Raw genomic sequence first — 17,952 nt, 5'->3', positions numbered from 1 at the left:
AGCCCAGAGTTCAAGACCAACGACTGACAAAAAAAAAAAAATCTTGATCATGTTCAGTAAAAATTAGCTATGTGAAGGTGAAATATCAGAATGTAAATGTAAAACTCAATTTGGGCATTGAACTTGACTTATTGAGGCTATTTAATTGAGGCTATTTTTGATGAACTGATCTGTGAATTTGTCAAAATACATGAGAAGCAATTTTTTGCAGAGCCTTCAATATGAGGCTGCTGTTTCAGCAGCAGCACTGCTTCCCAGGGAATAGTAAGTAGGTACATTTGCAGAGGACTGTGCACATGGAATTCTCATGGAAACCTGCCTGGATCAAGAAGCAATGTTCTGTGGCTGTTCTGGATCTTGAGTTTGCGAACTGACCCACTGTGTGTGATGTCCTAGTAGCTTTGGTTGATATCCCAGTGGCATACATTTTTTTCTGGCCATTTCACCATGCACCTGATTAGGCATCCTCTGATGCAATCCAGTTGCATCATCCTAAATGGCTTTCATGCAAATAGTTTCTTGTAACAGATGTTGGACCAAATATATCAAAGTTAACTTTATCCCTAGAGACTCACTATTTGTGGTCTTAAAGGAAATCATAGCAACTGGGTTCAACAAGGGGAATCTGTAAACATGTTTTCCAACTTATGTTTTCTTTCTCAATGCAGGGTCTCAGATGCAGAGCCCCATGGAGGAGTTTTACCCTTTCTGCCTGGGGACTTGCAAGAGCTTTCCAAGAACTATGGGCTACCATATTCATCTCTGTCAATAAAAAGACACATATACATATACACGAAAATACATGAATCTATATATACCTGAAACTGTTGGCCTCACTGCCAGTCAGGATTTCAGCTTGGCAGATGCTTTAGGAATGTCTCTTTTGACTTTCATATTCTTTCTCCTTCAGCTTCTGCTCCTTGTCAGGTGCTTGCCTAGCACGAACTGCTTTTCTACAATGAAGAAGCGAGCACACATGAATGGAGATGTGATGATTGCTGGGTTTTTCCCCCTCTACACTTTAGGAACGGATCTCAGTAGCAGTGATGTTTCTGGGCAAGAAGAGAATAAGCCGTAAGTAACTCATCAGTTAATTTTTATTTACTGTTTTGTTGTCAGGATAGGCAACTGCTGAGGGAACTCCGGGTTACTGCTGAGTGTACTGTCTCTTTTCTACTCTGAAAATCCATCCTTACTGCACCAGAAACTGCTCAGTTTCATTATTTCCTCTTCTATCTACTGTTGAGTAAATTTCTACATGCTGGTAGAAAATGTATCTGGTTTCCTTCCATGTAACTCCTCTTTCCTGGGGAACCAGTATTTCATTCACTTTACTCCTGTATTTATTCCATGCCAGATCTCACTGAAGTTGATGAAGTGATATTATTACAAACAAATTGAGTCAGTTTCATGAGTTCTGTGCTAAAAGACAACAGACACATTTCCTTTCCCATAGGCAGATCGTCTCAGACGTTTTGTTTAGGTATTTTAATCTTGAGGTCTCTGAAACACATTCTTATTGTGGACTGCTGGCTCATGGGGGTAATACTATCTATTCAGGAGGTTGAAAGCTGTGGATCAATGTTTGAAGTCAGCCCAGACATGGAAATATATGACAGATTTATCGCCATTATTCAGCCAAACCTGTAAGCGGTGATGTGACTCAAGTGACAGAGTGCTAGTATTGAGCAAAAAAGCTCAAGGACTGTGTCCAGTCTCTGATTTCAGTTCCTTAGAGACACACACACACACACACACTCTCTCTCTCTTGCTATCTTTCACTTTAGACCACCAGTGACTTTCAAACTAAGCACAGTTTCATTATTTCATGTCATACCGAGGTGTTAGAAAACACTATGAAAGGTCCCTTATGGGAGAACTTTATCTATACAAGATGAGACCTTCTTTACTTGTGCACATCCATATCATTGGCTATTTGTCTCTATCCGAAGTTATCACTAATAAATGGCTGTGAAAGAAAAGGAAAAAGGAAAGAAAAATGATTCTACAACACTCAAAGGAACTCTAGCAGTCTATTTGATACCTACTCCAAGAGGAAATGCTTATTGCCTCTATCATGTGTACTCCTCTCCAAATCCTGGTATGAGAAATAAAGCCTGAGAGACCTGCTCACCCATGGGAGCAGAGATGGCAGCAATAGCAATTACTCTCTTCCTTACTATAGAATATATCTGTCCTTATTTTCTATGCCACTAGTATGTTTCATTATCATTTTTTTTCTGTACTTGTCCTAGGCACTAATGGCCTGGGCACTGTCACTGTGCTTCTTTGTTCAAGCTAGCTACACTTCTGGAACTTTCTGGTTATTAATTAGAGATAAGAGGCTCACAGACATCCATGTCCAAGATGGCTTCAAAACATGATCCTGAAATCTCAGGCTCCTAAGTGCCTAAGACTGCAGGCATGAGGCACCAATATTTACCTCATTATTTACCCATGGTTAGCTGATTTTCCTTCTCTTCATTTCCCAAAACATGTTTGGCTACTTTTGTTACTTTGCTAATATACTTTCATAGCTATGTACAGACATAAAGAGAATTACAGTCTGGGTTAGTAAAGTATTATGCATTATATTGACAACAGATAGTAATATTTATTCATGAAGTATTTATTGTAGATACGTGGATAAATGCCATTAGATATCAGGATGTGATATCTGATGTTACCATGATGTTTCTAACTGGTTCATATTGTAGTTCCACCCTGCATATCACAAAATTAGATTATGGTCACTCACACTATTTTTACCATTTTTATGTTTACTTCCTCCTTTTGGTTTTTCTACTAAAGAAATTCAGGAATGATTTTCAGAAACTATTTCTGTGTTCCAGACTATCTCTGTGAAGAAATAGCTTGTTTGTTTTGTACAAAGGTAGATCCAGGTACAAATGTGCATGAAGGATAAATAGGAATGTAAATTATCCACATGACTACATTTGAAAAGTCATCACCAAAATGAGAAAGCCTCTAGTTCCCAAGGCATTATGAAAACGTAACGAGACAGTAATAAGCACTGAAAATATGAACTCATTCTATCACAATAGAACACTTTAAGGCACTAATATGCAGGTGCTTGCCTCACAGAATGTTTTTTTCTACTGTATCTTGCAGATATTTAATTAATTAACAAATTAGCATACATGACATAGCTCCTTCTTAACTTCTGCCACAGAGGAGCAACATTTAAATACTATATTTCTAACATGTATCTCCAGCTTACACCTCATTACTGAGGTATTATATCTTGATACCATGATTTAAAAATGCATATTCCTTCTGCCCACACTGCCATCTTCCAATTCAACTTAAACTTCTCTGACCCTAAATGTTCAGTTTAATATTTTACATTCCCTCATTACGCACATACATTTTAGCTCAATTGAAACTGCAATTTTTGTCTGGCTTGATGGGTAACTCATTTTATCTTTTATTTTTACTGTTCTGATTGCTCAAATAGTTTAACTTTTTTTCAGTATTGGTTTTCCGTTTGTAATTTTTCAATTTTAATGTGTCAGCACATCTGCCGGTTCCTTAACTGCATTTTTCCTACTGGTATTTAAAATTTAGAGTTGTTTTATGTTATGCTATTAATCCTCTGTGAGATCAATAGGTAACAGTAATTTCAACCATTCATTTGGATATACCACTGTTTCATCCATTGACCTGAAAATTTTCAATTTGATGCAACCACAGCTACTTTGTTTTGTAGTGTTGGGTGGAATATGGGGACTTGTGAATGAAAAACTTTCTGCCACTCAGTGAAATTTAGAGCTTATTCTTGCTATTATTTTATGAGCAGTTTGACTTCTATTAAAGTTATGTTGTCCCTCGATTTCTCTATTACTTGTAAAGTTCTAATCCCTTACTAATAAGCAATCAACTTGTGAGTTTTAAAAAAATACAGATTGATGAATAGGGTCAAATTTAATTGTTGGACAAATGCATACCCAGTTTTACAGTGCCATGCCTTTCTTAGGGTCCCATTCTCAGGCCAGACATTTTTTTGTGAACTTCTCAAAGAATCAGGTAACTGTATTTGATTACAACTATTTCTGGGCCTTATATTTCATTGATATATTGTCTGTTTTCAACACAATAATTTTTCTGCTACTTGTCTCCTTAGTATAAAATAAAGATAGTTGTAGTGACATTACAATATTGTTCTTGTGCCTTAAGATAGGTCTATATAATTGACAATTTCCTTTTTCATAAAATTTAGTCTTGACTCTTCTCTTTCTGCAATGGAATTGATAGGAAATAGGATGGAGGCTGTACTAAACTGTAGATAGTTTTCTGTAACATGACTTTTTCACCATACATATTTAACTCATCCAGAATCCTGGGAGATATGTGTCCATATGGTGATTGTGGTTATTTCTGCTGTGATTGTTCATGACTATTTTTAGGAGGGGGGTCCGGTCGTGGAGCCTGAACTCTGGGCCTGGGCACTGTCCTTCAGCTCTTCAGCTCAAGGCTAGCACTCTACCACTTGAGCCACAACGCCACTTCTGGCTTTTTTCTTTTTGCTTATGTGGTGTTGAGGAATCGAACCCAGGGCCTCATGCATGCAAGGCAAGTGCTCTACCAATGAGCCACCTTCCCATCCCTTGTTCATGACTTTTACTTGTCTTATCAACCTTTTGTTTTTGTACAAGCTGATTTTGATTCATTGCTTATTGTTACTATTTTTATTCTCTATTTATTTTTCTGTTTGATTTTATTCCTTGTACTAATTTGGGGGTTGGATATCTAGTTCCTTCAGTTGTAGGATAAGTTGTTCTTCCACAATATTCTCTCTTCATTTAAGCAGGGTTGTTATATTCCTTTCTTTTGTCCATTTTCTATATCCATAGATTTATTGTAAGCTCTTGTTATTTTCATTTGTGCTAAGGATCATTTTATTTCTTATATTTTGTCTTAAAAAACAGTTCACTTGGGATGGCAAGTTGGTTCAATGGTAGAGCGCTTGCCTCGAAGCTTGAGGCCTTGCGTTTGATTCCTCTACACCACATAAGCAGAAAAAAAGCCAGAAGTGGTTCTGTGGCTCAAGTAGTAGGCCACTAGCCTTAAGCTGAAGAGCTGAGGGACAGCGTCATGGCCAGAGTTCAGCCACCATGACCAAAAACATAAAATGCACTTTATCACACATTAATCTTTAATTACTTACATTTAATACTTTAATTATTATTTAAGTATTTTATAATTGTTGGAAAATGAAGTCCTTTGGTTTTATGTTTGGGCATATTTTGCTTGCTAAATTCTAGCATTACTATAGTATGACCTGCACATATGTTAAATATGTTTTCAAAAAATTAAAACTTTGCAGCTGTTTAATCCTGCCAGCATCTGCTATTGTTAGTTTTCTTGCTAATGGACATTCTCATTTGGTTGTGGTGGAGTCTCAGTACATTTTTTGATTTGCATTCCTTTTGTGCCCAGAGACTTTGAATATCTCAATATATTTATTCTTATTTGTTCTTTGGAGAAATCTCTCTTTATGTCTTTAGACCATTTAATTTAAATCTATTTCATCTGATATTAGGATTGCTACTCCACCCTGTTTATGGGAGCATTTGCTTGAAATATATTATTCCAGGCATTCAATTAGAAAATGTTCATTTTTGTTGGCAAGATGGGTCTCTTGTGGACAGCACATACATGGGTCTTGCTATTTGATTCAATTCGCTAATCTGTTCCAATTATTTGGAAATTTAAGGCCATTAATGTTAAGAATTGAGAAGTGTTTGGTAAGTCCTGACATGTTATCCACCTGCTTGGTGGTTGTGCCTCATCTTTTCCTATAATGTTTAGCTGGCTCTCTAATAAGGAATATTCTCTCCACCACTATGGTATTCTGATTGATTTTCAATATGTATTTCCTTAGCTATTTTTCTATTGCTGGATTGGTGAGGAAAATTATTTCAGTTATTCTTGTTATGCAATTTTATATTTGTTCACTAGATATAAAGGAGTATTTTGCTGGGTACAATTTTTGGTTGGTAGATGTTTGCCTATAAACTGTGGCATACATCATTTCAGCCTCTTCTTCCTTTCACTGTCCCATATTAGAAAGTTGTATTTATTCTGACAGCTTTTCCTTCATAAATAATCAATTATTCCTCTCTAATATCTTCCAGTACCCTTTCCATGGGCAATAGCATGCTCTTTTCTGGTCTGGACTGTTTGGGCTTCTATTACTCCCTGTTCCTGAATGTGTCTTTATTTTTCCATGCTCAGAAATTTTTCTAATAAAATTCCATTAGATAGATTTTTCTATCTTTTTTTATTGCTTGCTCTCCTCCTTCATGAATATGTAATCTTAAAGTAGGGCTTTTGGTTGATTCCTAAAAATCCTTTTTTTTAGTTGCTTTTTTATTGTGAATACACTGTACAGAGGGGTTAGAATTACATGGGAAAGGTAATGAATGCACTTCTTATCAAGCATTGTTGCCTCTTCCTTAGTTTCCCCTTACCATTCCTTCCCATCTCCCCCCCCCATCCAGCCCACCCTTCCCATCCCGCCCCCATGCCAAAGTTGTAAAGGTCATTTTTCCCTAAATTTCTTGCACACTCTTTACTTTTTCCCCCCAGGAATTATCAGTGTCATATATCCTTTTGCCAGGAGAAGACACTTTCATTTCATCTGTACTATTAGTTTCCTTTTCATCTGGAATATAGATTTACCTTTATCTTTGTAGATGCCGTGACTCCTTCTAATAAGCTTTACCTAGTCTCATCGTGCTCAGGAATTGTCTGTGTACATTTTCTTTCTTTTCATATTTTCATCAACCTTTTCTTAAAGTATTTTATAACTATATTCTAGGCCCTTCATTGTCTGACCCATAGCCTGGACATTTTCTCTAAGAATTAATCTTGCTTTATTTGCCATTTTTCTTGTATTTTCATGGATTATTTCTCTATATTTTGAATCATTTGTATTTTCATGTTGTCTCCATTGTGTCCTTCTTTGAATAATGTACATTGATTTCGTTATATTAATTTTTAATGTTCTCACATGCAGATCTAACATTGCACATACATATCACAAAAGAGAAAGGAAAGCATTTTTATCCTCTTTACAACTTTACGTTTTTTTCCTTTTCTATATCTCAAGATAAATACACTAGCAAATATATTAAGTATTAGTGTAATGCCTCATGGTGGATTTGGATGGTGGATTTCAATATAAAGATTTCTCACAATTCTTTCCTCATTACCTATATTGGAGGCTCCTTTTCCCATATTCAGTACCTTGGAGTTGCTTGACTACCTATGTTCTCATTACATAAATAACAGTTAAATTACCTCACCTGTTATTAAGCTTTTGTTGTGGTTGATATTTCAGGAAGAGCTGTTGATTTTGTTGGGTATGTGAGCAAAGCTTGCTATAGAATCTTCATTAAATAATGCTTTCCTTCTGAAAGATGCTATTAAGTTAAAGAATTGTTAGTTAGCTCAACCTGCAATATAACCACTTAAGAGCAGCTGGGCAACTGAACCAGAAGGCTTTTCACACAGGTCTCCACCTGTTTCACCATATTTACCCAAGGTGAAGGCAACAGAATATTTTGTGTCTCATCACAACTTACTCCATGCCTAATGGAAAATGTTGCATGTATATGGTAGTGGAGATAAAGCAAGCACTTGGCTGAACTAAGTTTCTGAATGTAATTCATGACAAATTCCTTTCATGTCTTTACATAACCCTATATTCAAGCACAAGACATTGTATTCATATTCCATCCTAATTGGGCATAATATTTTACCATACTTATTAGCAGAAATGCAAGCATTCCTTTCATAAAAGCCATAATTTTGAAATACTCCTGTTGAATTTCTATGCTCATTATGCAGGTTTACCTTCAAGAACTACCAGTTTGTTTTGGCCTTGGCTTTTGCTATAGAAGAGATCAACAAAAACCCTGATCTTTTACATAACTTAACTCTGGGATTTAGTATCTATGATGTTCAATATGGATCAAGGACATCATTTAAAAATCCCTTCATTTGCCTTTTTGGGAAATATGACTTTCCAAACTATAATTGTATGAGAGACAAACAGTCTATAGCAGTACTTACAGGACCTTCAGGAGCATTATCTTCACAGATTGGGACACTGCTGGACCTCTATAGTTTTCCACAGGTGAGAGTGTGAGGGGTGGGAGATATTAAGAATGCCTAATTTAGTGCCATCTCAGGTGTTAGAAGAGGACAAAAGGAAGAGATTTGATTTATGGAGGGAAAGGTAAATAACAAAATGCTTAAATAAGGATACAAGTTGACCCACTGTAACATTGAGATGTATAAGACACTTTGGTGAAAATGAACTTTACAACTTTGGCAGAGAGGAAGGTGGACGGGAGGAGTGTGGGAGGTGGGGAGGGAAAGGATGCTAGGGGGAAACAAAGGACAAGGTAACAATGTTCAATTGGAAATGTACTCATTACCTTACTCATGTACCTGTACCCCTTATGTACAGTATTTTTTACAATAAAAAACATATTTTAAATTGTAGAGTAAAAAAAGAGTATGTATGTGATATTTATAGTCCTGTTGGTTTTAAAAAGGGGATGAAAACATTATAGCCAAAAGGTATTATTTTAGAATTTTAAGCCTTATAATTGATGTTGATTCTTTGAAAAATCAGGAAATGGAAAATGACTTTGCAATGTCAAGATATATTGAGCATGATGATGATGGACCACATCTCTAATCCTAGTGACTCAGAAATCATTTCTAATTAATTAGAAAAAATCATGTGGTAAAGTGTAGTTCAAGTGGTACAGTGCTTCATTTGGGGGTAAAAGCCAAGAACTACTACTGAGTCCCTGGCCCTTTACTAACACACACACACACACACACACACACACACACACACACACACACACACACACACTCATTCACCCATATATGCAGGCTCATATGTAAGATATATTGAATGCAATATCTCAGACTTAGATAGAGAAAGGAGGTATATGATCTCTCATATGTAATGTTTTGTCTAAAACAGGAAAATGAAATATTAAAAATAACACTCTCAGATATATATATATATATATATATATATATATATATATATATGATCAGACTGACTAAATTATGTTACATATCAGGGTAGAATTGAATGATGTAACTGCTCAGAGAAAGAGACTGTACATAAAAATACCAGGCAACTGAAGCAAATCTTCAATGAGGGTAGCTTTTTAGGTGTTCAGGGAATATGGAAGAGGAGAAAGGAGTAGATGGGTATTGAAAATAATATAATATTCAATGTACATATATGTGAAAATGGAACTAGGAAAGTCAGTGAATATGTGGGGTGGATATCAATTACAGGAGTTGATGGAAACACTGACAACGATTAAGAGATTTTGTAAAAAAAAAAAAAAACAATAAATACATTGTCAAATAATTTAAAATTTTTAAATTTGTTTCTTCCAAAATTAAATGAAAAACCTACCTTCCAACTATTCACATAGTTATATGATATACATATCATGACTGGGATTAGGATGGATGGAAATCTTCTCATTTTTGCAGCATCCTGTTCTCATTCCCTTTAGCTGACCTCTGGGCCTTTTGATCATGCTCTGAGTGACAATAACATGTTTCCTGGTCTCTATCAAATGGCTCCAAAGGACACTTCAATAGCCAGTGCCATGGTTTTATTACTACTTCACTTCAGCTGGAATTGGGTGGGACTGGTAACCTTACAAGATGAGAATGGTTTGTGGATTCTTCCTGCATTGAAAGAAGAGATGGCCAAGAACAGAGTTTGTGTAGCCTTTGAGCTATCATTACCAAGTAATTCCATGTCGAATATTTTCAAAATTATGGCACATTATAACCAGATAAATAAATCTTCAGCAAATATCTTCATTGTGTATGCTGATAATGAGTTCCTACGACATTTATTTATATGTGTTGAACAATTTTTAATACAAGGCAAAGTTTTTATTATGAACTCAGAGTGGGATGTAACCATGAGAAAGAGATATTTCATTCTAGGTTCATTCCTTGTACCTCTCGTTTTTTCACACCATCACCCAGATGTTTCTGGATTCACAGATTTTCTCAAATCAGTTAACCCTTGCAAATACCCAGAAGACTTTTTTCTTGCTAGGTTATGGTTTCTCTCTTTTAATTGCTCAGATTCTGTGTCTGACTGTGTACTGTGGGAGAACTGTCCTCACGATGCCTCCTTGGATTGGTTGCCTAGGCATATATTTGACATGAGTATGTCTGGAGACAGTTACAGTGTGTACAATGCTGTGTATGCTGTGGCCCAGGCTCTCCATGATATGCTGCTTTATCAAACAGAAACACAAACAATGGGACATAGAATTGGCATAGTGTCTTCCCCTGCACAGGTAAGGCCTTCTGTGTTGTACATCACACATTAGGAAGAAAGTTACTTTTTAGAGAGGTTCTTACTCTATGAAATTAATTAATTTTGGTATTGTCTGAAACCCCAAGATACTATACTTCTTCAATTGTGTGCGAGATTCTCTAGGAATGTTTTTATGTACTCTTCAAGAAAAGCAGCCATGAAAAAGGACATTACTTTTTTATTTTTTTATATTTTTTATTGTGAAAATACTGTACAGTGGGGTTACAATTACATGGGCAAGGGCTGGGAAGGTGGCTCAGTGGTAGAGCGTTTGCCTTGCATGCACGAGGCCCTGGGTTCGATTCCTCAGCACCACATAAGCAAAAAGAAAAAAAACGGAAGTGGCGCTGTGGCTCAAGTGGTAGAGCGCTAGCCTTAAGCTGAAGAGCTGAGGGACAGCGCCCAGGCACAGAGTTCAGGCCCCACGACCGGACCCAAAAACACAAACAAACAAAAAAAACAATTACATGGGCAAGATAGTGAGTACATTTCTTATCAAGCATTGTAGCCTCCTCCTTTGTTTACCCTTCCCATCCCTTCCCATCCTCCCTTCTCCCTCACCCAATCCACCCCAACTCCAGTTGTAAAGTTCGTTTTTGACATGACAACTTGTATTTCTCATTCTTGCAACAGGTCCACCTATATCCTTATTTAAACAACTTGTTTTTCCCCTTCCCCTCCACAAATTATACTGACATCAAATACAGTGAAAGCAGGGGTTATACTCTGGGGGAGGGACATACAAAGCAACAAAGAAATAATTTTATAATTGCGTTAGAAACAAATGCATGAAAGAAAAAAACATTTAAAATACATATCTTAGGGTTCATTTTCCTAACATCACCTTATCTGACCTTTTCTGCTAGACTCATACTTATACTAGATATTGCAAATAAGGGAAATCATGGCACGTATGTTTCTTTGGGCTTGGCTTACTTCAAGGTTCCTCAAAAGACTCCACATAGATCTCCCCTATGACCCAGCAGTCCCACTTTTTGGCATTTACCCAAATGTTTACAACCAGGACCACACTAAAACTACCAGGACAACTATGTTTATTGCAGCATTATTTACCATAGCTAAGATCTGGAACCAACCCAGATGCCCCTCAGTAGATGCATGGATCAAGAAAATGTGGTATATATACACAATGGAATTCTATGCCTCCATCAGAAAGAATGACATTGCCCCATTTGTTAGGAAATGGAAAGACTTGGAAAAAGGACATTTCTAAAAATTCTTTTATTTACAAATAAATCAACATGTTTATAGCCAATATTTTGAATACTTCAAAATCACCATTGAAATCTGCATTTCTTACGTAAGTATAAATGATGCCTCCTGCACATAATTATGTATTTTTCATAAGTGATCAAATTTTATTCTATTTTATCTATTAAAATTTTACCAAGCTCATACTACTACAGATGATGACAAAACTAATGGATGTAGAAAGCTATAGTAAGCAAATGAAAACTTTCTCACTAATGACTATTTACATGAAATTGGTTTCTCTTGAAGAGAGGCCTTCTATTTCCTTGCTGAGTGACCAAGATTCCGAAAGAATATTTTTATTTTCTGATAGGTTTTCTTCTAGGCAACTCACTAGGTGCCTCTACTATTCTTGAATTCGGATTCAAAAATTTAAGGCAATCAAGAGCCTTTCTTGGTTCAGGTTTTCCTTCTTAACTCTGGGATATATTTCACCATATATTTCTCTTTTAGCTGCATCCTTTTCTGAAGAACATCCAGTTTCACAATCCTGCTGGAGATCAAGTGATTTTAGATAAGAAAAAGAAATTGGGGGCAGAGTATGATATTGTAAACATTTGGAATTTTCCTGAAGGTCTTCAACTTCAAATGAAAGTAGGAAAATTTTCTCCACATACTCTTCATGGTCATCAACTGACGTTATCTGAAGATCTAGTACAGTGGACCATAGGAACTACAGAGGTTGGTTGGATTTAACAGTAATGATTTTAAGGATATATAAGTAAAGAAATTTCACCCTTAAAATTTATACCTGGTTGTGTGCCAGTAACTTACTCCTATAATACTAGGTATTTAGCTGGCTGAGATATGAATATCATGTTTAAAAAACAGTGCTAACAGGAAATGCTTTGAGACTAATCTCGAATTAACCATCACTAAAGCTGAAGTGGTGCCGTGGATTAGGCAGTAAAGTGTTCACATTAAGCAACAAAGCTCAGATACCCAACCCAGACTCTCATGGTTAAGATTTAGTTATGGTACACCCCCCCACACACACACACACAAACAGACAGACAGACACATGCATGTGCGCACACACAAATATATACCCTATGTGCTTACTAAAAACCAAGTAGTGGACATTTAAAATATTTTCACTTAAGAAATTGGACTGACTGATTGTTGGCTATAAAAGGAATAGAATACATTAACAGTACTTGGGTGAGGGTACTCTTGCTTCTAATTATACCTACCCAGATAGATGACTACCTCAGATCTAAGATTATAGTTTTGTTTAAAGCTCAACTGGGTAGAATATTCTATGAGACTTTTTATGCTTTTTATTATAAAAATAGTATACAGAGGGGTTACAGTTACATGAGTAAGGTAATGAATACATTTCCTATCGAGCACTGTTACATTCTACTTTGTTTTTCCCCTACTATCCATTCCTTCTCCACCTTCCCAACTCCCCCCTCACTCACTAAGTTGAAAGTTAATTTTCAACATAGTGTGTTGAACATCTCATTGTTACAGTGGGTCAAATTGTATCCCTAATTGAACATTTTGTTTTTTTTCCCTTTCCTTCCCCAAATTAGAAAAAGTGTAAATATAAGATGCAAGGTACCGAAATTACATACAGTGAAAACAGGGGCTATAGCACGGGGGAGGAACATAACAAAGAAGTGAAAAAACACATAGTACATTATAAATACATTAATACTACTATTGTAGTAAGAAAGAAAAAAACCACATGTGTCCCCATCATTGGGTTCATTTCGCTTAACATCATCTTATATGCTCATATCTCAATTAACAATAAAAAATCTCAAGTGGAGATTTGGCTCAAGTAATAAAATGCTAATCTTCAGCACAAAAACCTCAAGGTCAGTGCCCATACTACGAGTTCAAGTCCCAGGATCATTTCCAAAAAAAGTTAACAGAGTGTTTCTAAAAGTTTATAAGGAATATTAAATTGCATTTTTCTTAGCAAGTTTCTACATTGTGACAAAGTATCAGAGCAACCACGTTATATATTTTAAGGGTTTATTTGCTCCCATTTGTGGAAGTTCCATTCAATGATTACTTGCCTACTGCTTAGGTATCTTTGGTGAGATGAATCAGTGAAAGAGCCTGAGCAAAAAGATTCTCACCTCATGGCCACTGTATAAATGTGACAGTCTTTGTATTCAAATAACCTTAAAACAGAAGGCCTATGCAATATCTTACAGCACACTTTTCAAGCTTCAAAGAAATTTGTTTTTCTTTACTCCTCATCATTCACAAATAGCGGGAAATAACAAATAATGACATGAATTCTAGGAAACTCCATAGCTCTGGACAATAGGACTTACTTTCTCACCATTAATCCACTTTTAAAGGTCTCACACTTCTCAAGAGTTCAATAGGCTAGAAAGAGATCAAGCTGATAGAACACTAAGTTGTTTGTGGTGTGATGTGGAATCTATACCAACGTTGAATTAACTGACCAGATTTATGTGCATAAAATGCTACATTTAATAATCCTATTCTTTAAAAAAATGAAATTTTTAGAGTGTCAGGTAAAAGTCTGAGCAGTTACTGACACAGATCTGATTTTCTTCAGCCTCCTCACTCTGTCTGCAGTGAAAGTTGTGTTCCAGGATTCCGGAAAACCCCTCAGGAGGAAAAGGCTGCTTGTTGTTATGATTGTACCCCTTGCTCAGAGAATGAGATAGCTAATGGGACAGGTAAGTTCATGACTTAGGGAGAAATTTATATTCTCTAGTAGTGTCCCCCAAACCATGCAATGCAAAAGTTGTGTATTAGGATTGCAGCACCAATGTCTTCCATTTTACTCATAAATGAATTGTGACTGTAGAGGTTCTTGCTTCCTGAAAAAGATCACAGGTTGTCAATTATGTATAGAACTAATTTTTTTACTCTCGCATATGAATGTTTGTTCAAGTAATCACTAATGTAAGTTTAATGCCCATCATATTAAGTGCAAAGCTACTTAAAGGATGAGGTCTCCGTTTTTTTTTTCAAAATGACCAGAAAATAAAGAAAAAAGAGATCTTGCACATCTTTATTTCCTAGTGCCCAAAAATATTGTTGCTACACAGCAAGTGATGTGATTGTTTATATATAAGAAGCAATCAAAAGGGTTGTGCACAGCATGACTTTAGAGCTTGAAAGTGTGATTTGATTTTATGTTGCCCCATGCATTACAAGCAAATGGGACAGACAATATGACAACTTCAAGGAAGGGATATAGGGCTTTTATTTATATTGTCCAGAGACATGGAGAGAAGTACAAACCCTGTGATGCACACTTTTCGATGAAGTGTTTGAGTGGTGACAAGACTGAGAAGAGCTATGGCAACATGAAGAGGTCTGGAAAAAATTTAGGGATAATAGAAACGGTAAGGAATAATATGTGTTATAGACACGTAAAGATAAAGTTATAGTGAATGTAGATTAGGAATAGAGAGTTTGTCTAGCATGCATGAAGCCCTGGGTTCAATTCCACAGTATCACATAAATAGAAAGAGCCAGAAGGGGCACTGTGGCTCAAGTAACAGAGTGCTAACCTTGAGCAAAGAAAGCTCAGGGACAGTTTGCAGGCCATCAAAGCAAGTCCCAGGCCTGGATAAAAGAAGAGAATGTGGGAAAGTGTGTGGGAATATGATGAAGATATAATATGATACTGAACGTACCTGGTAATACTTGGGAATTTTTGTTCTTATGCTAATAAGTATTGACATGTTATAATTTTCTCTATGTAGAGATTTTCTAATTTGCTTTTAAGTATTGAAAAGATTATTTGAATTCCTCACCAGATGTGGAGCATTGTATGAAGTGCTCAGATCATCAGTATGCCAACACAGAGAGAAGCCGGTGCCTCCAAAGAGCTGTAAGTTTCCTGGCTTATGAAGAGCCCTTGGGGATTGCCTTGGCCTGCATGGCTTTATGTTTATGTACACTCACAGCAGTTGTTCTTGGAGTCTTTGTGAAACATCAGAACACCCCCATTGTTAAAGCTAATAACCAAGTTCTCAGCTACATCCTGCTCATCTCCCTCTTCTTCTGTTTTCTCTGTTCCTTGCTCTTTATTGGCCGTCCAAACACAGCCACCTGCATTCTACAGCAAACCACATTTGGAGTTGTATTCACAGTAGCTGTTTCTGCTGTCTTAGCCAAAACTGCAACTGTGGTTCTGGCCTTCAAGGTCACTTATCCAGGGAGAAGAATGAGGTGGTTACTGCTATCAGGGGCTCCTAACTTCATCATTCCCATCTGTACTCTGATTCAGGTGACATTCTGTGTACTTTGACTGAGGACTTCACCTCCCTTCATTGACACAGATGTACACTCTGAACATGGCCACATTATCATCCTGTGTAACAAGGGCTCCCTCACTGCTTTCTATTGTGTCTTAGGATACCTGTTTTTTCTGGCCCTGGCCAGCTTCATTGGGGCTTTCCTGGCCAGGAACCTTCCTGACGCGTTCAATGAAGCCAAGTTCCTGACCTTCAGCATGCTGGTGTTCTGTAGTATCTGGTTCACTTTCCTGCCTGTCTACCACAGTGCCAAAGGAAAAGTCATGGTGGCTACAGAGGTTTTCTCCATCTTGGCTTCCAGTGCAGGGCTGCTGGGCTGCATTTTTGCTCCCAAGTGCTACATCATATTGTTAAGGCCAGATAGAAATTTCCTGCATGGTTTTCGGGACAAAACATGTACCAGAGGAAATAAACCCTCAAGATGAAACTTACATGTATGATTAAATACATAGAAGGTCAAATAAACTCTACATTTCTTTTTCTATCAGATATTAATTTATATTGTTACAATCAGTTTGATGAATAAGTGAGTCTCACTCATTTCTCATGTGATAGTACAGTCACAATTTTTAGCCACCTACATTTGAATTTTGTTCCAATATCTTTGGATTTTCATGGGTACACTGCACTTATCCATGCACTTATTTTCATGCTTACACTTAAAATATATTAGAATTCCACTAATATATTTTAACTGCTACTAGTTTTTGAATTGTGCTTTCTTAATAGTTTGCCTAAAAAATTATTTTATGTTGCTAGTCCTGGGTCTTGATCTTAAAGCCTAGTTTTAGAATTTTAAGAATTGGTTTAATAAGCTACAAAATACAACTCAGTTGTATTGTCTTTATGAAGTAACAGCTAAGGAATGCAGAGAATCATAATAGGTTGCTTATCCGTGGCTGGGTATAATTTTCAAGTTATTTTTGTGTAATTACTTTACAAATATTGTGAAGCCTATCTGAGTTGGCCAAGTTGTGGAAAACAGAAGCTGCTAAGAACAATGGGCCAAGGAATTCTAAATTCCAAGTTTGTTCCTTGTTTATTTCAGTTATAATTATGCAATGATAATTTGATGGCAACCTGTTACTCAACAGAAAGCAATAAATGGGGACCAATAATATATATAATATATGTCATATATCATATTTAATATATTATATATTATACATATAACATGTATATATAGCACAATATATATTATATAATATATATATGAATATGTAACACCTTTTTTCTCACCTAATATTTGAGCATCAAATCTTTGATTCCTAGTCCATCTTAAATAGTACTTAAATTACTGAGTATCTGTGTATCAGTTTGTATTTGTGAGACAGTGAAAGGTGAAAAAGGGAAATGTTGGTCACACTGGCTTGCTGGACATTAATGAAATTTATCTGTGGAACTAGATGGGAGAGAATGAGGGAAGAGATGACTCTATGTGAAAGGAATTGCACTCATTTCTGGACATATGTAAAGGTAAACCACACCTCTAACATAACAATCATGTAAATTGTGTGTTGGGGAAGAATGAAAGAAAACAGTGATTGTAAGTCCAAAAAGTTTCCATACCAATAGTAAACCTATACCAAATAGTGTGTTAGACAAAAAGTTATCTTTGAGTTTTTTCTAGAGTAAGAAACCTTATATAGTCGTGATTTTCTGGGTTTTTATTCCTTTATTTTTATTGTAATTTTGTGGTTTGGGTTTGGTTTATTTGAGATGGGTTAGGGACAATGTAACTATGTACACCATGCTCATCTCCAGCCTTAGGAGTGGTAGGATTACAGATGGAGCCCTCCATACCCAGCATGCTTATGTTAAATATATCTAAATACTGTCTTTCGACGAAGTTGCCTCTGGAAGCTACTTATTCTAGTGATGACACCTATGTTCATAAACCATTTTGGAAGTGTTTTAAAGTCAAATAAATAAAACCACTGAGGAAAACATCCTTTGGATTCCCTATATTCATTTTTAGCCACATAGGTAGTTAGCTTTGATCACATT

The 17,952-nt window shown here is 36.3% G+C and overlaps 1 protein-coding gene across 1 annotated transcript in view; it reads left to right on the top strand.

Moving 5' to 3' along the window:
• Positions 1-16,370, top strand: part of LOC138803669 (vomeronasal type-2 receptor 116-like) — a 34,445-nt gene extending 18,075 nt beyond the window's left edge. The window contains 7 exon segments of the mRNA XM_069987731.1: positions 911-1,074; positions 7,876-8,164; positions 9,585-9,825; positions 10,174-10,391; positions 12,137-12,364; positions 14,229-14,352; positions 15,595-16,370. Of these exon segments, the coding sequence (XP_069843832.1) occupies positions 911-1,074; positions 7,876-8,164; positions 9,585-9,825; positions 10,174-10,391; positions 12,137-12,364; positions 14,229-14,352; positions 15,595-16,370 (2,040 nt within the window).
• The last annotated feature ends 1,582 nt before the right edge of the window (positions 16,371-17,952 follow it).

The sequence above is a fragment of the Dipodomys merriami genome, unplaced genomic scaffold, assembly GCF_024711535.1.
Source record: "Dipodomys merriami isolate MVZ:Mamm:240054 unplaced genomic scaffold, mDipMer1.0.p SCAF_345, whole genome shotgun sequence".
Classification (NCBI taxonomy): Eukaryota; Metazoa; Chordata; class Mammalia; order Rodentia; family Heteromyidae; genus Dipodomys; species Dipodomys merriami.
This window is presented reverse-complemented; position numbering and strand designations above follow the sequence as displayed.